Raw genomic sequence first — 23,951 nt, forward strand, 5'->3', positions numbered from 1 at the left:
CTAGTTTGGACGAGAGGCCTATGAGCCTTGGTCAAAGGTAGTGGACTAGTTTGGACGAGAGGCCTATGAGCCTTGGTCAAATGTAGTGGACTAGTTTGGACGAGAGGCCTATGAGCCTTGGTCAAATGTAGTGCACTAGTTTGGACGAGAGGCCTATGAGCCTTGGTCAAATGTAGTGGACTAGTTTGGACGAGAGGCCTATGAGCCTTGGTCAAATGGTCAAGAGCCTTGGTCAAAGTGGAGTTTGGACGAGAGGCCTATGAGCCTTGGTCAAAGGTAGTGGACTAGTTTGGACGAGAGGCCTATGAGCCTTGGTCAAAGGTAGTGGACTAGTTTGGACGAGAGGCCTATGAGCCTTGAAATCAAAAAAGACATCTGTAGCAGGTATCAATAGGTTTTTCAATTACATCACATTGATATTAGCGGTTTAATATTGTTACATGTTAATATGATTTGGACACTTTCTCGGTAATGTGGTGTGTTTCTGTATTGTTTTATTACTCTGATAGATCACATAAGGGAACAATACAGGTCAGTTTATGAAAATATGTATGTACCATTAATTACACACATTGTCTTGACTAGAGATCATTGGTAGCTATCATATTACAGTCTTAGATTATGAAGATTATGTATTCGTTACAGTTAATTAATTTTTTTTTCACATGAATAATTGATGAATTTGCAGCTGTGTTAATGCCAGTTAGTTTGAGCTCTTATTGATCCTGCTAGATAGGACAGTGTTAACAATCTGTTATTCCAATGACAGCATACAGCAGTGTGGGTTAGTTAGTAGGTGTATGTCATCCTCCACCTCTGGCCTCTGTCTCCCGCTCTCTGTCTCCCTCTCTCTCTCTGTCTCCCTCTCTCTGTCTCCCTCTCTCTGTCTCCCTCTCTCTGTCTCCCTCTCTCTGTCTCCCTCTCTCTGTCTCCTTCTCTCTGTCTCCTTCTCTCTGTCTCCTTCTCTCTGTCTCCCTCTCTCTCTGTCTCCCTCTCTCTCTGTCTCCCTCTCTCTGTCTCCCTCTCTCTGTCTCCTTCTCTCTGTCTCCCTCTCTCTGTCTCCCTCTCTCTGTCTCCTTCTCTCTGTCTCCTTCTCTCTGTCTCTCTCTCTGTCTCCCTCTCTCTGTCTCCCTCTCTCTGTCTCCTTCTCTCTGTCTCCTTCTCTCTGTCTCTCTCTCTGTCTCCCTCTCTCTGTCTCTGTCTCCCTCTCTCTGTCTCTGTCTCCCTCTCTCTGTCTCCTTCTCTCTGTCTCTCTCTCTCTGTCTCCCTCTCTCTGTCTCCCTCTCTCTCTGTCTCCTTCTCTCTGTCTCCCTCTCTCTGTCTCCCTCTCTCTCTGTCTCTCTCTCTCTGTCTCCCTCTCTCTGTCTCCCTCTCTCTGTCTCCCGCTCTCTGTCTCCCTCTCTCTCTGTCTCCCTCTCTCTGTCTCCCTCTCTCTGTCTCCTTCTCTCTGTCTCCTTCTCTCTGTCTCTCTCTCTGTCTCCCTCTCTCTGTCTCTGTCTCCCTCTCTCTGTCTCTGTCACCCTCTCTCTGACGCCCTCTCTCTGTCTCCCTCTGTCTGTCGCCGTCTCTCTGTCTGTCGCCCTCTCTCTGTCTGTCGCCCTCTCTCTGTCTGTCGCTCTCTCTCTGTCTCCCTCTTTCTGTCTCCCTCTCTCTGTCTCCCTCTCTCTGTCGCCATCTCTCTGTCGCCCTCTCTCTGACTCCCTCTCTCTGACTCCCTCTCTCTGTCTCCCTCTCTCTGTCTCCCTCTCTCTGTCGCCCTCTCTCTGTCGCCCTCTCTCTGACTCCCTCTCTCCGTCTCCCTCTCTCCTTCTCCCTCTCTCCTTCCCCCCTCCATCACTGCACCCCCACCAGCTCGGTGATGGGCGGGGCGAACACCATGAGCTCCTGGTACTTGTGAAAGAAGAGCTGCAGACGGGAGAGATATGTGTCTTCCTGGTATGGAAGCTCCTTCTCCTTTAGATACTGGGACACGATGGGCTTTACCTGAGAGGAGAGGAGGGAGGAAAGGAAATTTATTTTATCAAGACATTTTTGTTTTACATCAGCAGTTGTCATATATTTCCATGTAGTTAAGAGGTGAAAGTGAATATAATTTTCTTGAAAGAAGCTAATTTGATTAATGTATATTTGACAGATATACTGTTATTGCAATGTAAGCAAGGTTGGGGACAATTCCATTTCAATTTGATCAATTCCTCATTGCTTTTCAATTAGTAAATGTGAAACGGAATTTGCCCCAATCCTGACTTTCCCCACACATATTTGACAGACACACTGTCTGTGTCCTATGGTATCCTATTCCCTAGGTAGTGCACTACTTTTGACCTGAGCCCTATGGGGAATAGGGTGCCATTTGGGACACAAACACATAGTACCTTGAGACACATGTTGTCCGAGAGGAAGGGGAAGAGGTGGTGTTCCACGTGACAGTTGATGAGGGAGTGTCCGAAGGTCCAGTCCAGCAGGGGGTTCCGGGGAAGGTTCAGAACCCCGTGGGTCATCTGGTAAATCCTCTTGGGCCGGCGGGTCGGGGAGAACATGGACAGGCCGATGTGCTGAACAGGAGAGGACGGGTTAAAGGAAAGACCTGCTCAGGGTGAAGGAACGCTGCTGATTCAGTGAAGAGAAAGATACCCACAGAGAAACATGTTGTTCTGGACACATTCACAGTACAGTAGAGAGTTGGGATGTAGAGTCCAGAGAAACATGTTGTTGCTGTTCTGGACACATTCACAGTACAGTAGAGAGTTGGGATGTAGAGTCCAGAGAAACATGTTGTTGCTGTTCTGGACACATTCACAGTACAGTAGAAAGTTGGGATGTAGAGTCCAGAGAAACATGTTGTTGCTGTTCTGGACACATTCACAGTACAGTAGAAAGTTGGGATGTAGAGTCCAGAGAAACATGTTGTTGCTGTTCTGGACACATTCACAGTACAGTAGAAAGTTGGGATGTAGAGTCCAGCGTGATCAGGCTGCTGGAGGTCTACCTATAAACATTACTATTCATCTCTATGGGCCCATCCATTCAGTTACATACTTCTGCAATGGTGTCAACAGTACAGGGACAGTCACAGTGGGAGTAGCAGGGAGGATGGTGTCAACAGTACAGGGACAGTCACAGTGGGAGTACCAGGGAGGATGGGGTCAACAGTACAGGGCCCGAGAGGGACAGTCACAGTGGGAGTACCAGGGAGGATGGGGTCAACAGTACAGGGCCCGAGAGGGACAGTCACAGTGGGAGTACCAGGGAGGATGGTGTCAACAGTACAGGGACAGTCACAGTGGGAGTACCAGGGAGGATGGTGTCAACAGTACAGGGACAGTCACAGTGGGGTACCAGGGAGGATGGTGTCAACAGTACAGGGACAGTCACAGTGGGAGTACCAGGGAGGATGGTGTCAACAGTACAGGGACAGTCACAGTGGGAGTACCAGGGAGGATGGTGTCAACAGTACAGGGACAGTCACAGTGGGAGTACCAGGGAGGATGGTGTCAACAGTACAGGGACAGTCACAGTGGGAGTACCAGGGAGGATGGTGTCAACAGTGCAGGGACAGTCACAGTGGGGTACCAGGGAGGATGGTGTCAACAGTACAGGGACAGTCACAGTGGGAGTACCAGGGAGGATGGTGTCAACAGTACAGGGCCCGAGAGGGACAGTCACAGTGGGAGTACCAGGGAGGATGGGGTCAACAGTACAGGGACAGTCACAGTGGGAGTACCAGGGAGGATGGTGTCAACAGTACAGGGCCCGAGAGGGACAGTCACAGTGGGAGTACCAGGGAGGATGGGGTCAACAGTACAGGGACAGTCACAGTGGGAGTACCAGGGAGGATGGTGTCAACAGTACAGGGACAGTCACAGTGGGAGTACCAGGGAGGATGGTGTCAACAGTACAGGGACAGTCACAGTGGGAGTACCAGGAAGGATGGTGTCAACAGTACAGGGACAGTCACAGTGGGAGTACCAGGGAGGATGGTGTCAACAGTACAGGGACAGTCACAGTGGGAGTACCAGGGAGGATGGTGTCAACAGTACAGGGACAGTCACAGTGGGAGAGGAAGGATGGTGTCAACAGTACAGGGACAGTCACAGTGGGAGTACCAGGGAGGATGGGGACAGTACAGGGACAGTCACAGTGGGAGTACCAGGGAGGATGGTGTCAACAGTACAGGGACAGTCACAGTGGGAGTACCAGGGAGGATGGGGTCAACAGTACAGGGCCCGAGAGGGACAGTCACAGTGGGAGTACCAGGGAGGATGGGGTCAACAGTACAGGGCCCGAGAGGGACAGTCACAGTGGGAGTACCAGGGAGGATGGGGACAACAGTACAGGGCCCGAGAGGGACAGTCACAGTGGGAGTACCAGGGAGGATGGGGACAACAGTACAGGGCCCGAGAGGGACAGTCTCAGTGGGAGTACCAGGGAGGATGGGGACAACAGTACAGAGAGGGACAGTCACAGTGGGGAGTACCAGGGAGGATGGGGACAACAGTACAGGGCCCGAGAGGGACAGTCACAGAGGAGTACCAGGGAGGATGGGGACAACAGTACAGGGCCCGAGAGGGACAGTCACAGTGGCAGTACCAGGGAGGATGGGGACAACAGTACAGGGACAGTCACAGTGGCAGTACCAGGGAGGATGGTGTCAACAGTACAGGGACAGTCACAGTGGGAGTACCAGGGAGGATGGGGTCAACAGTACAGGGCCCGAGAGGGACAGTCACAGTGGGAGTACCAGGGAGGATGGGGTCAACAGTACAGGGCCCGAGAGGGACAGTCACAGTGGGAGTACCAGGGAGGATGGGGACAACAGTACAGGGCCCGAGAGGGACAGTCACAGTGGGAGTACCAGGGAGGATGGGGACAACAGTACAGGGCCCGAGAGGGACAGTCTCAGTGGGAGTACCAGGGAGGATGGGGACAACAGTACAGGGCCCGAGAGGGACAGTCACAGTGGGAGTACCAGGGAGGATGGGGACAACAGTACAGGGCCCGAGAGGGACAGTCACAGAGGGAGTACCAGGGAGGATGGGGACAACAGTACAGGGCCCGAGAGGGACAGTCACAGTGGGAGTACCAGGGAGGATGGGGACAACAGTACAGGGCCCGAGAGGGACAGTCACAGTGGGAGTACCAGGGAGGATGGTGTCAACAGTACAGGGACAGTCACAGTGGGAGTACCAGGGAGGATGGTGTCAACAGTACAGGGACAGTCACAGTGGGAGTACCAGGGAGGATGGGGTCAACAGTACAGGGCCCGAGAGGGACAGTCACCGTGGGAGTACCAGGGAGGATGGTGACAACAATAGAAACACAAACAGAACAACAACATACTATTAGGGGAAGAGGTTTTTCCTTCACATTTAGTACTCAACCCTGAAGAACATAAGGACTGCATCCCAAATTGCACGGTATTCCCAGTTTAGTGCACTACTTTTGACACAAGCGTCCCCCCCCACCCCCCCACCCCTCCACCCCACCTCTACCCCATGGGTTTAAACTACATCAATAATCACTGATTCATTCAATCCCACTTCAAAAAAAACCTTTTGTACTCATTAACACAATGGACTGGAAACGAAAGGCTACGTCTGGGAAAGTTATGCATGAATGGGTTTTTTCTGTAGCCTTTGAACTGCCTGTAATGTTCAAATTCCTGGTAGAAGCTGTGAGGACACAATGCTGCATTGTGAAGTGTGGAGGGGGGCTTTTTCTACGAAAGACTGAGTTAACAGTTTGACCCAAATACTAATCAACCCAAATAATGACCAGATCAGCAACTACCCATTTATTCCTGACTTTGTTGTTATCAAATCAAACTTTATTTGTCACGTGCCAAATACAACAAGTGTAGACCTTACTGTGAAATGTTACCTTACAAGGCCTTAACCAACAGTGTAGACCTTACTGTGAAATGTTACCTTACAAGGCCTTAACCAACAGTGTAGACCTTACTGTGAAATGTTACCTTACAAGGCCTTAACCAACAGTGTAGACCTTACTGTGAAATGTTACCTTACAAGGCCTTAACCAACAGTGTAGACCTTACTGTGAAATGTTACCTTACAAGCCCTTAACCAACAGTGCAGTTCAAGAAAGAGTTAAGAAGATCTAGTCAAGTGTGTGTGTGTGTGTGTGTGTGTGTGTGTGTGTGTGTGTGTGTGTGTGTGTGTGTGTGTGTGTGTGTGTGTGTGTGTGTGTGTGTGTGTGTGTGTGTGTGTGTGAGTGTGTGTGTGAGTGTGAGTGTGAGAGTGTGACTGAGTGTGAGTGTGAGTGTGAGTGTGAGTGTGAGAGTGTGTGAGTGTGAGTGTGAGTGTGAGTGTGAGTGTGAGAGTGTGTGTGAGTGTGAGTGTGAGTGTGAGTGTGAGTGAGAGTGTGACTGAGTGTGAGTGTGAGTGTGAGTGAGTGTGAGTGAGTGTGAGTGTGAGTGAGTGTGAGTGTGAGTGAGTGTGAGAGTGAGTGAGTGTGAGAGTGAGTGAGTGTGAGTGTGAGTGTGAGTGTGAGTGTGAGAGTGTGAGTGTGAGTGTGAGTGAGAGTGTGAGTGTGAGTGAGAGTGAGTGTGTGTGTGTGTGAGTGTGAGTGTGTGAGTGTGTGTGTGAGTGTGAGAGTGTGAGTGTGAGTGAGAGTGAGAGTGAGAGTGTGAGTGTGTGTGTGTGCGTGTCCGTCCAGGTGTGTACATGCGTGTTGTTCACCATCTCACCTGGAAGATGTTAACGTGTATGTAAGGTATAGAGAACATGGCCCTGCAGAGCAGCATGCAGAGGAGGCTGCTGTACGGACACTGGAACCCAGACACACTCATCAGTAGCCAGTATTGAGAGTAGAACCCCAGGGACACCATCAGGACTGTCCTCAGGGCCTGGCTCACCGAGTGGTCCTTCAGCTGCCCTACAGGACACACACAGACGGGGGGAAGGAGGGGGGCTCGTTTGAGTGGTAGGGCGAAAGCATCCGCCTGTAGACGAGTAGAGGAGTGAAGTCGGGATGAGGAGCATCTACGACAGTAATGTGGTTTTCCAACTGCAAGGCTCAGTGAAGTTGTTCTTTATAATGACCAGATAAACATGTCTCCAACCCCAATATCACACTGACTATATGTGTGTAAAGAAAAACCCTTGAATGAGTAGATGTGTCCAATCTTTTGACTCGTACTGTATGTGTGTATGTTGTGTACGTTGGTGAGAGAAAGAGAGAGAGAGAGAGAGAGAGAGAGAGAGAGAGAGAGAGAGAGAGAGAGAGAGAGTCCAGACTCAAATATCACATTCATTTATATATAACCACTGTACACATAAATTGCGGTGTTTTGGTTCCTGTTTCAGTCGTGTCTTTGGTCACGTTCCTGTGGGTGAAATAAAAACAGCCTAATGATTGGTTGACGATAGATCCTCCCACAATGCAGGCGATGCTGCAGGATGAAGTTGGTGAAGAACAAAATGCAGAAAATGGCAGTCGACTGCAGTCAGAACTTCATGACCTTTGATCACATGATTTTTTGTAAAGTTCATGGAGTCAACATGTAGGCGCAAGTCTGACACTTTTTATCCCAATAATGCAACACACTTTGAAAGGCGTGTTGCGTTATGGTAAATTGTCATAAGTGATCCAGTCGAAAGCCCACGGGGACATCACAGATAGATACAGTCACAGTCAGGGACACACACAATCAGTTACAATACACAGTCAGATACAGTCACACGACAGGGACAGGGACAAGGATCAGAGAGAGACAAGGGACAGGGACAAAGACATGGATCAGAGACAGAGACCAGAGACAGTGACCCGGGACCAGAGACAGGGACCAGAGACAGGGACCAGAGACAGGGACCAGAGACAGGGACCAGAGACCAGAGACAGGGACCAGAGACCGGGACCAGGGAGCAGAGACAGGCACCAGAGACCAGAGACAGGGAACAGAGACCAGAGACAGGGACCAGATACCAGAGACCAGAGACAGGGAACAGAGACAGGGAACAGAGACAGAGACCAGAGACCAGAGACCAGAGACAGGGACCAGAGACCAGAGACAGGGAACAGAGACCAGAGACAGGGACCAGAGACCAGAGACCAGAGACCAGAGACAGGGAACAGAGACAGGGAACAGAGACAGAGACCAGAGACCAGAGACAGGGACCAGAGACCAGAGACCAGAGACCAGAGACAGGGAACAGAGACAGGGAACAGAGACAGAGACCAGAGACCAGAGACAGGGACCAGAGACCAGAGACAGGGAACAGAGACCAGAGACAGGGACCAGAGACCAGAGACCAGAGACCAGAGACAGGGAACAGAGACCAGAGACAGGGACCAGATACCAGAGACAGGGACCAGAGACCAGAGACCAGAAACCAGAGACCAGAGACAGGGAACAGAGACCAGAGACAGGGACCAGAGACAGGGACCAGGGACCAGGGACCAGAGACAGGAACCAGAGACCAGAGACCAGAGACCAGATACCAGAGACCAGAGACAGGGAACAGAGACAGGGAACAGAGACAGAGACCAGAGACCAGAGACAGGGACCAGAGACTAGAGACAGGGACCAGAGACAGGGACCAGAGACAGGGACCAGGGACCAGACACAGGGACCAGAGACCAGAGACAGGGAACAGAGACCAGAGACCAGATACCAGAGACCAGAGACAGGGAACAGAGACAGGGAACAGAGACAGAGACCAGAGACCAGAGACCAGAGACCAGAGACAGGGACCAGAGACCAGAGACAGGGACCAGAGACAGGGACCAGGGACCAGGGACCAGAGACAGGCACCAGAGACCAGAGACAGGGAACAAAGACCAGAGACAGGGACCAGATACCAGAGACCAGAGACAGGGACCAGAGACAGGGACCAGAGACAGGGACCAGAGACAGGGACCAGGGACCAGAGACAGGGACCAGAGACCAGAGACAGGGAACAGAGACCAGAGACAGGGACCAGAGACCAGAGACCAGAGACAGGGAACAGAGACCAGAGACCAGAGACAGGGACCAGAGACCAGAGACAGGGACCAGAGACAGGGACCAGGGACCAGAGACCAGATACCAGAGACCAGAGACAGGGAACAGAGACCAGAGACAGGGACCAGATACCAGGGACCAGAGACAGAGACCAGAGACAGGGACCAGAGACAGGGACCAGAGACAGAGACCAGAGACAGACACCAGAGACAGACACCAGAGACAGAGACCAGAGACAGGGACCAGAGACCAGAGACAGGAGACAGGGACCAGATACCAGAGACCAGAGACAGGGACCAGAGACAGAGACCAGAGACCAGAGACAGGGACCAGAGACAGGGACCAGAGACCAGAGACCTGAGACCAGAGACCAGAGACAGGGACCAGGGACCAGAGACAGGGAACAGAGACAGAGACCAGAGACCAGAGACAGGGACCAGAGACCAGAGACCTGAGACCAGAGACAGGGACCAGAGACAGAGACCAGAGACACAGACAGTTCCACCATCACAGCCTGGAGTGAAAATATCAATGTAAATAAGAAGGGGCCTAAACAATAATGTTATTGTCAGCCTTCTGAAACATGATTCTCTTAGCACAGGTATCAACATGTTCCTGTTTCAAAACAACCTAACAGCAGAGCATTATGTATCTTACACAGCACACGTGTAGACGCTACACCTGGAAACACACACACACACACACACACACACACACACACACACACACACACACACACACACACACACACACACACACACACACACACACACACACACACACACACACACACACACACACACACACCCTGTCTTTGCCTCACCTAGTGCCACCAGAGGTGTGATAATGGGTATAGCCAGGGGTGCGATGAACAGGTAGACGCTCCGGGGTAGACAGGGTATCTTCCAGGTGCTGGAGTCACCCAGGCCGATCACGTTGGTGTGGGCATGATGCATCTTAATGTGGCCTGTTACACCTGCCCTTGCTGTGAACGACCCACACACCTGGACAGAGAGATAGCTGAATTACTAGCTGAAAATACAGCAATTATACCATGGTGACATTAGATCACAGACCCCCCCCACCCACCCACCCCCGACCGCCCCCTCTTACCTCTATAAAGAACACAGCCCAGAACTCGGCCCAGGCGGGGGACTCGCTCAGCGATCCGTGGCTGGCCAGGTGGGTTCCCTTAATGGAAATGACAGCATGGGACACCCCCATCAGCACCATGCCCAGGAAAAACACCAGGACCTGGGATGAGCCCAGCAGCAGAAAGGCTGGAGGAGAAACAAAGAAGGGGAGATGAGTAGAGGAGATGAGGAGAGAGGGATATAGGGATGGAGAGATGTAGTTGAGGAGAGAGGGATATGGGGAAGGAGAGGCGTAGTTGAGGAGATAAGGAGAGAGGGATATGGGGAAGGAGAGATGTAGTTGAGGAGATAAGGAGAGAGGGCTATGGGGAAGGAGAGGTGTAGTTGAGAGAGGGATATGGGGAAGGAGAGGTGTAGTTGAGGAGATAAGGAGAGAGGGCTATGGGGAAGGAGAGATGTAGTTGAGGAGATAAGGAGAGAGGGATATGGGGAAGGAGAGGTGTAGTTGAGGAGATAAGGAGAGAGGGATATGGGGAAGGAGAGGTGTAGTTGAGGAGATAAGGAGAGAGGGATATGGGGAAGGAGAGGTGTAGTTGAGGAGATAAGGAGAGAGGGATATGGGGAAGGAGAGGTGTAGTTGAGGAGGGAGGGGTATGGGGAAGGAGAGATGTAGTTGAGGAGAGAGGGGTATGGGGAAGGAGAGGTGTAGTTTAGGAGAAAGGGGTATGGGGAAGGAGAGATGTAGTTGAGGAGAGAGGGATATAGGGATGGAGAGATGTAGTTGAGGAGATAAGGAGAGACGGATATGGGGAAGGAGAGGTGTAGTTGAGGAGATAAGGAGAGAGGGATATGGGGAAGGAGAGGTGTAGTTGAGGAGATAAGGAGAGAGGGATATGGGGAAGGAGAGGTGTAGTTGAGGAGATAAGGAGAGAGGGATATGGGGAAGGAGAGGTGTAGTTGAGGAGGGAGGGGTATGGGGAAGGAGAGATGTAGTTGAGGAGAGAGGGGTATGGGGAAGGAGAGGTGTAGTTTAGGAGAAAGGGGTATGGGGAAGGAGAGATGTAGTTGAGGAGAGAGGGATATAGGGATGGAGAGATGTAGTTGAGGAGATAAGGAGAGACGGATATGGGGAAGGAGAGGTGTAGTTGAGGAGAGAGGGGTATGGGGAAGGAGAGGTGTAGTTGAGGAGATAAGGAGAGATGGATATGGGGAAGGAGAGATGTCGTTGAGGAGATAAGGAGAGAGGGATATGGGGAAAGAGAGATGTAATTGAGGAGATAAGGAGAGATGGAGAGCTGTAGTTGAGGAGAGAGGGGTATGGGGAAAGAGAGATGTAGTTGAGGAGAGAGGGGTATGGGGAAGGAGAGATGTAGTTGAGGAGATAGGGGTATGGGGAAGGAGAGATGTAGTTGAGGAGATAAGGAGAGAGGGCTATGGGGAAGGAGAGGTATAGTTGAAGAGATAAGGAGAGAGGGCTATGGGGAAGGAGAGGTGTAGTTGAGAGAGGGATATGGGGAAGGAGAGGTGTAGTTGAGGAGATAAGGAGAGAGGGCTATGGGGAAGGAGAGATGTAGTTGAGGAGATAAGGAGAGAGGGATGATAGGGGGGAAGGAGAGATGTAGTTGAGAGAGGGATATGGGGAAGGAGAGGTGTAGTTGAGGAGATAAGGAGAGAGGGATATGGGGAAGGAGAGATGTAGTTGAGGAGATAAGGAGAGAGGGATATGGGGAAGGAGAGATGTACGTAGTTGAGTAGGGATATGGAGAAGGAGAGATGTAGTTGAGGAGATAAGGAGAGAGGGATATGGGGAAGGAGAGGTGTAGTTGAGGAGATGAGGAGAGAGGGATATGGGGAAGGAGAGATGTACGTAGTTGAGTAGGGATATGGGGAAGGATATATGTAGTTGAGGAGTTAAGGAGAGAGGGATATGGGGAAGGAGATGTGTAGTTGAGGAGATGAGGAGAGAGGGATATGGGGAAGGAGAGATGTAGTTGAGGAGTTAAGGAGTTAAGGAGAGAGAGATATGGGGAAGGAGAAATGTAGTTGAGGAGTTAAGGAGAGAGGGATATGGGGAAGCAGAGGTGTAGTTGAGGAGTTGAGGAGAGATGTAGTTGAGGAGTTAAGGAGAGATGTAGTTGAGGAGTTAAGTAGAGATGTTGTTGAGGAGTTAAGGAGAGATGTAGTTGAGGAGTTAAGGAGAGAATGATATCGGTAAGGAGAGGTGTAGTTGAGGAGAGAGGGGTATGTGGAAGGAGAGATGTAGTTGAGGAGTTAAGGAGAGATGTAGTTGAGGAGTTAAGGAGAGATGTAGTTGAGGAGTTAAGGAGAGATGTAGTTGAGGAGTTAAGGAGAGATGTAGTTGAGGAGTTAAGGAGAGTGTAACAGGTGTCGTCGTCGGATGAGGAATAATCGGACCAAAGCGCAGCGTGGTAAGTGTTTGTGCTTTTTATTTAAACTGAACTCTATAACAAAATAACAAAGAGAGTAAACGAAACAGAAACAGAAAATAACTACCCACAAAACATAGGTGGGAAAAAGCTACCTAAGTATGGTTCCCAATCAGAGACAATGATAGTTAGCTGTCCCTGATTGAGAACCATACCCGGCCAAAACAAAGAAATACAAAACATAGAGAAAGGAACATAGAATGCCCACCCAAATCACACCCTGACCAAACCAAAATAGAGATATAGAAAGCTCTCTAAGGTCAGGGCGTGATAGAGTGAGGGATATGGGGAAGAAGTTGGGAGGAAATGGAGTCTAACAAAGGGTGGAAAGTTTACACGTTGTTCTAGACGCAAATATTCCACATTATGGAATGTAGAACAGGCAAACATCTAGCCATTAGCGTTAGCCTGGTCCCAGGCTACATGAATAAGCATAAAAAAAGATTTTCATTGGACCATTTTGCAACACAGTTCTACTCCATTCTACTCCTGCCATTTGAAACACAGCTTAGAGAACAGCTTCCATGAATATTCTATTCTGCTATCAAGCACGTGGTATCCGTTTCTGGTCCTGACCCTTCTCCTCTGGGGGACCTTGTTTGGCCAGATGACTCAAATCTGGGATTACTTTACAGCCATAATCCTTCATGTTTTAGTACAGTGGATTTCTCACTTCCCTTCTCCCTGTGTATTTACAACACATCTGCATGTTACACAGGATGTGGCAAACCTATACGAATATGTTTGAGGCGTCAGCCTGGTTTAACCAGACTAAATGTTACTCTCACTATTGAACCAATTGCTTAACCTGGTTGACCAGGCTAAAACCCAGTGAGCAAAATAGTTTGAAAAGATGTCATTTCAACCAGTTTTGCGGTTGTTAGACAGGTGTATCACGACTCAGGATATGACCCAGACAAAGACACAGGAGGCGGATTGTTCGGTTCCCTGGATATTTATTATAATAATGGACAGGCAAAGGGCAGGTCAAGGGCAGGCAGAGATTCGTAATCCAAGGCAGAGTCAATCAGGGACAGAACAGCAGGCAGGCTCAAGACAGGCAGAAAGGTCAGAACCGGGAAGACTGGAAAACAAGGAGAACAGGAGAAACATGCTGGTAAGACCTGACCAAACAGGACAAACTGGCAAAAGGAGACACAGGGCTGTGAGACAGAGGTTTAATCCTAGACACATGAAAAGTGGAAAGTATACGGAGGGTTTGGGGCAATAGAAGGCGAACAGCAGTGGGACTAAGGATTTTAGAGATGGGCTGATAAAGCAGGGGGAAAGTTTGGGAAACTCCATCCGGAGTGGAAAGCCATACCCTCTGCCCGAGACGATACCTGGAGGTGGTCTTAATAAGTGCGGACCGGGCTCTCTTCCAGGTACAGCGACAGCGGCGGACAAACATCTGGGCAGAGGGTACGTTGACTTCTTCCTCTTGCTCAGGAAAGAGCAGGGGCTGATATCCCAAGGAACTCTCTAAAGGCGAGAGACCAGTGGCCGAGCAGGGAAGGGTGTTGTGGACGTTTTCCACCCACACAAGTTGCTTGCTCCAGTTGATGGGATTGGGGAGAGGAGGCAACAAAGAGCCATCTCCAGTTCCTGATTGGCTCACTCCAACTGGCCGTTAGACTGGGGATGAAAACCGGATGACAGGCTGGCTGACGACCCGATGAGGGTGAAGAACGCCTTCCGGAATCAGGGCGAGAACTGAGGACCGCGATCAGAGACCATGTCAACCGGAAGTCCATGGATCTGGAAGACGTGCTGCATCATGAGCTGGGCTGTCTCCTTGCCTGAGGGTAACTTGGAAAGGGGAATGAAATGGGCGGCTTTGGAAAACCTATCCACCACCGAAAGGATAGTGGTGTTGCCATCTGACGGAAGAAGACCAGTGACGAAGCCCAGGGATATATGGGACCAGGGTTGGTGAGGAACAGGGAATGGTTGAATGAGGCCAGCCAGAGCTTGCCGTGGAGTCTTATTCTGTGCACACACAGTGCAGGCAGCGACAAATGTAGAGACGTCAGGAACCATGGTGGGCCACCAAAGACTTTGTCGGATGAAAGCCAGGGTCCGACGGGAACCAGGATGGCAGGTCAGTCTAGAGGAATGCACCCATTTCAGGACCAGGAGAAAGGGCAGAGTCTGGGACAAACATCTGGTTACAGACCAGGCTCTCTATACCCCAGATGAGTGCAGCCGATAGACAGGAGGTACGGAGGATGGTCTCGGGGTCAGGCGGTGTGGCAACGGGCTATACAGGCATGAGAGCGCATCAGGCTTCACATTCTTGGACCCAGGGTAGTAGGAGATAGTCAAATTTAATTTAACAACAAGGCCCATTGAGCCTGCCTTGAGTTGAGGCGCTTAGCGGTGCAGAGATATTCCAGGTTCTTATGGTCAGTCCACACTAAGATTGGATGTTCCGGCCCCTCTAACCAGAGGCTCCACTCCTCCATCGCCATTCTGACCACGAGTAGTTCTCGATTTCCCACGTCATAGTTCCTCTCAGCGGCATTAAGACGATGGGAAGGGAAAGTGCAGGGATGCAGCTTTTGGTCCTGGGCAGAAAGCTGGGACTCGACCTCCACCACAAACTGACGGGACAGGTCCGGATGAATTAAAATGGGAGCTGTGGTGAATCGATGCTTGACGTCCGAGAACACCTGGTCAGCTGCTGGAGACCACGTGAACGGAACCTTGGGAGAGGTGAGTGCTCAGATAGGGGAAGCTAGGGTGCTCTAACCCCGGATGAAATGGTGGCAAAAATGGGCAAACCTCAGGAAACATTGCAGCTGCACTCTGGATGTTGGGTTGAGGCCAATATACCACCGCTTCCACCTTGTCAGAATCCCATCTGAATATTTCCTGCAGCGACGACGTATCCTAGGAAGGAAATGGTGCAGCGATGGAAGTCACATTTATCTCCTTTAACAAAAAGCTGATTTTCAAGGAGACGCTGAAGGACCTGTCGGACATGAAGGACGTGCTCTTGAGCTGAACGGGAAAAAACAAGGATGTCGTCAAGGTAGACAAACACAAACCGGTTCAACAGGTCACAGAGCACATCATTGACCAGGGCCTGGAACACTGCGGCAGCGTGTCAGTTCGAATGGCATAACAAGGTACTCGCAGTGCCCGCTAGCAGTGTTAAAGGCTGTCTTCCATTCGTAATCTTCCCATATCCGAACCAGGTGGTATGCGTTCTGAAGGTCCAACTTCGAGAAGATCGTCACCCCTTGGAGAGGCTTGAAAGCTGAGGATATGAGTGGTAGAGGGTAAAGTTTTTTAACCGTGATGTCATTAAGGCCCCGATAGTCGATACACAGGCCCAGGGTTTTGTCTTTCTTCTCCACAAAGAGAAGGGGGAGGCAAATTGGCACAGTTGAAGTAGCTTCCGGGCACCTTTCTACCACCTTGCTAACCTCCACCACAAACTCCTCAAACTGAGGCAAACGGTGGATTATTGCTCCCACACCGCCATAGCCCAGGCGAGGGCCCTCCCGGACACCAGCGTTGTCAGGTACGCTATCTTTCAGCGAAAACAAAGAGGGCTGCAGCTCAAAGATGAGGGAGCATTGAGAGAGAAACGCCCGGCAGGTTGCCAGATCTCCAGCGTAGCGCTCCGGAGGAGGTAAGCGGGGTTCTCTGGGTGCCGGGGGAGGCTGGGGAGAAGCGCCGCTGGTAGCGGGGTTACTGAGAGTCTGGGGGTTTACCCTAGAGGCTTGGTGCCTAATAGATAATCTGAGGAATCGCAGCTCCTTGGAAGGAGATAGCGTTGCGGAGCTGGTCCGAGTCTGCTGGGTCAGTCATGGCCAGTTCATATTATCACGACTCAGAATATGACCCAGACGCAGACAGAGGAGGCGGATAGTTCGGTTCTCAGAATATTTATTATAAGAAAGGGACATGCAAGGGGCTGGTCGAGGGCAAGCAGAGGTTCGTAATCCAAGACAGAGTCAATCAGGGACAGAACGGCAGGCAGGTTCAGGTTCAGGACAGGCAGAAAGGTTAGAATCGGGAAGACTAGAAAACAAGAACTGGAGAACTGGAGAAAAGGGGAAACACGCTGGTAAGACCTGATAAAACAAGACAAGCTGGCAACAGATAAACAGAAAACACAGATATAAATACACAGGGGATAATGGGTTAAATGGGGAAAATGGGGATAATGGGGATAATGGGAGACACATGGTGGGGGGGTGGAGACAAACACAAGACAGGTGTTTCAGGTCAAGCTGTGACCTGGTGTCTTACCTGGTGAACTGAATGTGGTAAAACTATGTTTACCTTTAGTATATCATAATGCCATTTAGCAGACACTTTTATCCAAAGCGACTTACAGTCATGCGTGCATATGTGGACCCAGCAGCAATCGAACCCACAATCCTGGCATTGCAAGCGCCACGCTCTATGAACTGAGCCAGAGAGGACCACTATAAAGTCTGTGAGACGGGTGTATGTATTGCGATGTGCAGGTAGATATCTTACCTTGGGATAGGATAAAGGTGTATGAAGTGTGTGAGACAGGTGTATGAAGTGTGTGAGACAGGTGTGTGAGACAGGTGTATGAAGTGTGTGAGACAGGTGTATGAAGTGTGTCAGACAGGTGTATGAAGTGTGTGAGACAGGTGTATGAAGTGTGTGATACAGGTGCATGAAGTGTGTGATACAGGTGTATTAAGTGTGTGATACAGGTGTATTAAGTGTGTGAGACAGGTGTTTAAAGTGTGTAAGACAGGTGTATAAAGTGTGTGAGACAGGTGTGTGAGACAGGTGTATGAAGTGTGTGATAAAGGTGTATGAAGTGTGTGAGACAGGTGTATGAAGTGTGTGAGACAGGTGTATGAAGTGTGTGAGACAGGTGTATGAAGTGTGTGAGACAGGTGTATGAAGTGTGTGAGACAGGTGTATGAAGTGTGTGATACAGGTGTGTGAGACAGGTGTATGAAGTGTGTGAGACAGGTGTATGAAGTGTGTGAGACAGCTGTATGAAGTGTGTGAGACAGGTGTATGAAGTGTGTGAGACAGGTGTATGAAGTGTGTGATACAGGTGTATTAAGTGTGTGAGACAGGTGTATGAAGTGTGTGAGACAGCTGTATGAAGTGTGTGAGACAGGTGTATGAAGTGTGTGAGACAGGTGTATTAAGTGTGTGAGACAGCTGTATGAAGTGTGTGAGACAGGTGTATGAAGTGTGTGAGACAGGTGTATGAAGTGTGTGATACAGGTGTATTAAGTGTGTGAGACAGGTGTATGAGACAGGTGTATGAAGTGTGTGAGACAGGTGTATGAAGTGTGTGAGACAGGTGTATGAAGTGTGTGAGACAGGTGTATGAAGTGTGTGAGACAGGTGTATGAAGTGTGTGAGACAGGTGTGTGAGACAGGTGTATGAAGTGTGTGAGACAGGTGTATGAAGTGTGTGAGACAGGTGTATGAAGTGTGTGAGACAGGTGTGTGAGACAGGTGTATGAAGTGTGTGAGACAGGTGTGTGAGACAGGTGTATGAAGTGTGTGAGATAGGTGTGTGAGACAGGTGTATGAAGTGTGTGAGATAGGTGTGTGAGACAGGTGTATGAAGTGTGTGAGACAGGTGTGTGAGACAGGTGTATGAAGTGTGTGAGACAGGTGTGTGAGACAGGTGTATGAAGTGTGTGAGATAGGTGTGTGAGACAGGTGTATGAAGTGTGTGAGACAGGTGTGTGAGACAGGTGTATGAAGTGTGTGAGATAGGTGTGTGAGACAGGTGTATGAAGTGTGTGAGACAGGTGTGTGAGACAGGTGTATGAAGTGTGTGAGACAGGTGTATGAAGTGTGTGAGACAGGTGCATGAAGTGTGTGAGACAGCTGTATGGATTACCTGGAGGTAACAGGAGAAAGGCCAGGACCAGGATAGTGATGTCGATGCCTCGCCTCTCCCACCAGCTACTCTCCTTCACTGTCTTCTGAACCAAACGGGTCAGCTCCATCATCAGCGACTCTTTCTCCGTCCCCTTTCCCCCTTCGTTCATCATCTCTACATTCTCCTTCCTCCTCTCCTTAACCCCGGTCTCTCCATTCTCTTTCCCAGTGTCCATATCCTGTTTGGCGTTAACAGTGTTAATTTGGAATAAGGCCTCTCTACCCTCCCAGGGTTTAGCATCCACCTCTCCTCCTCCAGCCCTCTGTTCTTCTCTCCATTCCTCCGGTACATTCTGCATTTCAGCTCCCTTTGTGCCTCCCTCCTGACCAACAACAAAGTACGGTAAAAGAGACAGGGCTCGGTGTGTGCAGCGGCTGTATGGACGGATTCATAGGCAGCGTCCAGACTCTGAGGATAGTAGCCTGGACATTGTGTCCTGAACACAAAGGTTCCGGACTGAGGTAAACATGACAGGAAGTCTCTTCTGAGAAGTTCAGCTCCTTTACAACCACTCCGACGGTTCTCACCTTCCTTTTCTCCTTCTAATATAAGCTGAGGTGTGTACTCCCCTCCTCCCCTTCTCTTCCCCTTCTCCTCTCCTCCTCCACTTCTCTCCTCTTTCTCTCCTCTTCCCCACTTCGCCTCTTCTCCTCCTCTTCTCCTCTGCTCCTCTTCTCCTCCTCTTCTTCTCCTCTACTCTTCTCTTCTCCTCTTCTCCAACACGCTGTGTACTTCTCTCTTTCCCTGTCCTCCACCTCTTCTTCTCTGTTCTCTCTCTCTCTCCCCTTTCTCTCCTCTCCACCTCTTCTTCTCTGTTCTCTCTCTCCCCTTTCTCTCCTCTCCTCCTCTTCTTCTCTGTTCTCTCCCCTTTCTCTCCTCTCCTCCTCTTCTCTGTGTTCTCTCTCTCCTTTCTCCTCTGTGTTCTCTCTCTCTCTCCCCTTTCTCTCCTCTCCTCCTCTGTGTTCTCTCTCCTTTCTGTCTTCTCCTCTCTCCTTGTCAGGTTGTTCCTGTAGTGCAGTCCTTGTTTAATACAGCAGCTCTGGGGACGTCCTGTGGCTTCGATGGGTGTGAGCTAAGTGAGCCGGGGCAAGTCCCAGTGTCACACACCACACACAAAGCCATGAATACTGCACGGACACACACGACTCTATACCCTGCAGCTGCTCAGCTCCAGAAATGATTCTGCTGCTTATTCCCTCTCTTCACTGAAGCTCTTCGTGCATAACGCAGGCCCCTCCCCTGCAGTCCTCGTTTCCCCTCCCCCTCCTTTCTTTCCTCCCTCTCTCATCCCTGTTGTAACCTTGGCAGAGGGCCTGGGAAAAGGAGGAGGACGGGGAGTGGGGGAAAGGGGGGCTAAGTCAGGAGGAGAAGATTAGCAGCAACTGTTTAGTGCTCACTGTGTAGAGAGAGAGAGAGAGAGAGAGAGGGAGACAGGGATGAGTAGATGAGTGTTTTAATGGGCTGTTGGCCAGTGTTCTTTGCTGGCCAGGTACAGTGTTGGCTGCAGTGCTCTTAATGATTTAAGGGAATAGGAGCTCTGGTGGGATCCTGAGTGAACTGGACTACCATTGAAACTGCTTTAGCAGAGTGCAGGTTTGTGTTAAGTTGAGCTCACTGGGCAAAATGTTTCACAATAGAAAACAAAAATAATAGTTCTCACCATTTAAAACATATTTTCTCTCTAATTGAACACGACCCAGGGGACATCAGAGCACTAGGCTAATCAGACCTTCCTTCTACATCAACTCTGTCTTGTTCTAATCAGAACAGGAGCTGTCAGTCATGTTATCACACTGTAACACTGGTGACAGAAACAGTAGGAAGACCTACTCAGCTCAATCATCTTTGTAATTACAGTTGTAATGACATATTAAGAATCAGCGTCAAAAAGGTTCATTCATTAATTGTAATAAACATTTTTAATAACTGTTGTGGGTGAGAGTACATCCAAACATGACTTATGTTGTATTCCAAAGATTGTATCCACACATCTTCGACTTGCAGTAGTGAGTGCATACATAATTATTGAAGTTACATACAAAACACATTCAAACCAAATTGTATTTGGCACAAGCGCCGAATACAACAGGTGTAGTTCACCTTACAGTGAAATGCTTACTTTACAAGCCCTTAACCAACAATGCAGTTCAAGAAATAGAGTTAAGAAAATATTTACTAAATAAACTAAAGTAAAAAAAATATATCAAAAAGTGACACCAGAAAATTACATAACAATATCTGTTATATACAGGGGGTACCGGTACCGAGTCAATGTGCGGGGGGTACAGGTTAGTCCAGGTAATTTATAAAGTGACTATAAATGGATACTAAACAGCAAGCAGCAGATGTAACAACAAAGGGGGAGGAGGCACATCAGAGTAGAAGCTTCATTCAAGGTTCTACAGACTGTTGACATCTAGTGGAAGCCGTAGGAAGTGCAAACAGATCCATATTCCACTGGGATTTCAATAGGCAATGAGTTGAAAATCAACCAACCTCAGATTTCCCACTTCCTGGTTGGATTTTTCTCAGGTTTCCACCTGCCATATGAGTTCTGTTATACTCACAGACATCATTCAAACAGTTTTAGAAACTTCAGAGTGTTTTCTATCCAATAGTAATTTATTTTACCTTTATTTAACTAGGCAAGTCAGTTAAGAACAAATTCCTATTTTCAATGATGGCCTAGGAACAGTGGGTTAACTGCCTGTTCAGGGGCAGAACAACAGATTTGTACCTTGTCAGCTCGGGGGTTTGAACTTGCAACCTTCCGGTTACTAGTCCAACTCTCTAACCACTAGGCTACCCTAATGATATGCATATATTGCATCTGGGACAGAGTAGGAGGCAGTTCCTCTCGGCACGCTATTCATCCAAAGTGAAAATGCTGCCCCCTATCCCTAAAGAGTAAACAAGGTGTTTATATTTTATTTGCTGTGAGAGATGGTTCCAGTTTGGAGTAGGAGGGCCAGACTCTAGTCTATACAATGAAAACTGTTGACACAGCAGATACTGTCTGCTATGTATTATAGGTATCTTTCATACAGATCTTAACCTTGTGACCCATTCTATATATCGGTTGTTCGTCATGTAGGTTGAAAGGGGTGTATCTTGGCTATAAAATACCTTTGTAATTTGTCTCGGGGCTCTCAGCGAATCATTTGACCATGAATCGTCGACTAGCCATGACCAGCCATCAATCGATTCACTTTATATGTGTGTGTTGTATTGACCTGCTCCCTTGTTAATAAGTGATTCAAGATTTAGTTTAAGTATGACCCTGACTGGTGTGGTAAGTTTGTCTCTCCTCATTTGATAGTAAAGAAATTAACCACCACATTTGGCGACGAGGATGGGATGTGAATCTTCACTTGGTGACCGCTCCTGACGACCTTGGTAAATCGTGCATGAGGGATCCCTCAAACTTGGGAACTCAGGGAGATTACACTTCGGGAACAAAGCAGATGGACCCACCTTTGATCTGAGAGGCAGCGAGCCGAGTGGATACCACATCTCAAACTTAGTTTTTTTAAAATAAAGAGGTGAGCGAAACACTCAAAGTTGAGTTTTTAGAAAAGCCTCTGATACGTAGGCTTTGAGTGTGTATTCCTGTGTGAGGGGGGCACCTTGGAGGCGTAAGCAGGGTCGAGTCAGTGGAGGATGATCTGAGAGTTAGTCGACTCAGACACCTATCATTGGTCAATTGCGGGCGACCTAGAGCCGTCCTGACACTGAATTGATCACGTGGGGAATGGTGCGGTCTGTAGGGGTGAGGGGCCAGGGTGGCTGTGGGTTCTGTGTGAAGCACGGTACCTGGTGAAACCCTATTGGAAGAAGGACCTCCTTCTGAAAAGGGCTGTGGAGAGTCCTTGAAAACGCAAATGGAATGGTTGATGTGACTACCAAAGAATTTATAATGTTCTATATGGATTCCGTGATATATTTTTATATAATATATGAAAATATTATGAATTCTATGTATGTATAATCGATGACTAGAGATTTGATAAAGTAATACTGGGAATATAATTAGATACATTTAAAACCACCCACACGTAGACGAACGTAGGTTTTGAGTTCGTCCTTTAATGGATCATTTGATAAAGATGAGGTTTAAGCATTATTAAACTGTCTACACAAGTCTGGGCGATTGTCTCAGAAACTGATTGGAGTGTGTCCACTTTTGGTTAACGTACACTAACGATGTAACTATAAAACGCTTATTGGATTTTCTTCGTCTGGGTACTACTACATTTGAAATAAACCTGCCCTTGAGGACAGAAAATGTGTTTTATTTTTTTCTTCCCAGTATGAGAGGAGTTGCTGGATTTATTGAATGAATCTTTTTTCATAAAGTTAGAGAGAATTAAGATGGAATCTCGACGTAATTCATAACGTTGTACAAAGCCCAGGGTATCCATCAAACGAATTATCATTGCGTAATTAATGTGATGTAGTAAAGTAATTGAAATTGAACTTTTATTAAAAAAGCGCAAGATGTTTTCCAGTCAATGAGTGTTGATTTAACTCTTTGCTAATCTATTCCTTTGGCATGTGAGAATCTCGCTGGAGAAACGCTTGGACCTTTAATTAAGGCTATTTTCTGGGAATTGTGTCGTTATTATGTGCCTGATAGAATGTTGGGCCTTCCTCTGACACCGCCTAGGTCCTGGATGGCAGGAAGCTTGGCCCCAGTGATGTACTGGGCCATACACACTACCCTCTGTAGTGCCTTACGGTCAGATGCTGAGCAGTTGCCATACCAGGCGGTGATGCAACCGGTCAGGATGCTCTCGATGGTGCAGCTGTAGAACTTTCTGAGGATCTGGGGACCCATGCCAAATCTTTTCAGTCTCCTGAGGGGAAAAAGGTTATGTCGTGCCCTCTTTACAACTGTCTTGCTGTGTTTGGACCATGATGGTTTGTTGGTTATGTGGACACCAAGGAAACTGAAACTCTCAACCAGCTCCACTTCAGCCCGTTTGGTCCTCCTTTTTCTATAGTCCACGATCAACTCCTTGGTCTTGCTGACATTAGGCCGTCATTGTAAAATAAGGTGTTTTTCTTAACTGACTTGCCTAGATAAATAAAGGTAAAAAAAACACTGAGGGAGAGGTTGTTCATGCAACAGAGTCCACCAGTCCAAAGGCAGAACTCTTGTGAAACACTATACCCCGAACTGGATTCCCGGAGCAACATGAGATAACACTTACCTTGGCACAGACAGGATGCATTCCAAATGGTACCCTGTTCCCTATATAGATACCTATGGGCCCTGTGCAAAAGTAGTGCACTATACATAGGGGATAGAGTGCTATTTGGGAGGTAGCCACAGACAGACTGACTGACTGATAACCTCATGTTCCAGTATCTTCATTAACACGCAAACTGTCCTTAAAAACAGAAACGTGCCAACTTCCCAAATGGTACCCTATTCCCTACGTAGTGCACTACTTCATTTTTATTTTTTTTACCAGATCCCTTTGGGCCCTTGTCAAAAGTAGTGCACTATGTTGAGAATAGGGTGCCATTTGGGACCC

At 48.8% G+C, this 23,951-nt stretch overlaps 1 protein-coding gene across 1 annotated transcript; it reads right to left on the reverse strand.

The window, feature by feature from the left end:
* Positions 1-1,745: 1,745 nt before the first annotated feature.
* On the reverse strand, positions 1,746-19,046 carry LOC112224038 (fatty acid desaturase 6). Its single transcript, XM_042305741.1, has 6 exons — positions 18,370-19,046; positions 10,076-10,242; positions 9,786-9,966; positions 6,707-6,894; positions 2,376-2,555; positions 1,746-1,983 (listed from the first exon to the last, which is right to left on the reverse strand). The coding sequence occupies exons 1-6, from the start codon at positions 18,707-18,709 to the stop codon at positions 1,834-1,836; spliced, it is 1,206 nt and encodes a 401-aa protein (XP_042161675.1). The 5' UTR covers positions 18,710-19,046; the 3' UTR covers positions 1,746-1,833.
* Positions 19,047-23,951: the final 4,905 nt, after the last annotated feature.

The sequence above is a fragment of the Oncorhynchus tshawytscha genome, linkage group LG25, assembly GCF_018296145.1.
Source record: "Oncorhynchus tshawytscha isolate Ot180627B linkage group LG25, Otsh_v2.0, whole genome shotgun sequence".
NCBI lineage: Eukaryota > Metazoa > Chordata > Actinopteri > Salmoniformes > Salmonidae > Oncorhynchus > Oncorhynchus tshawytscha.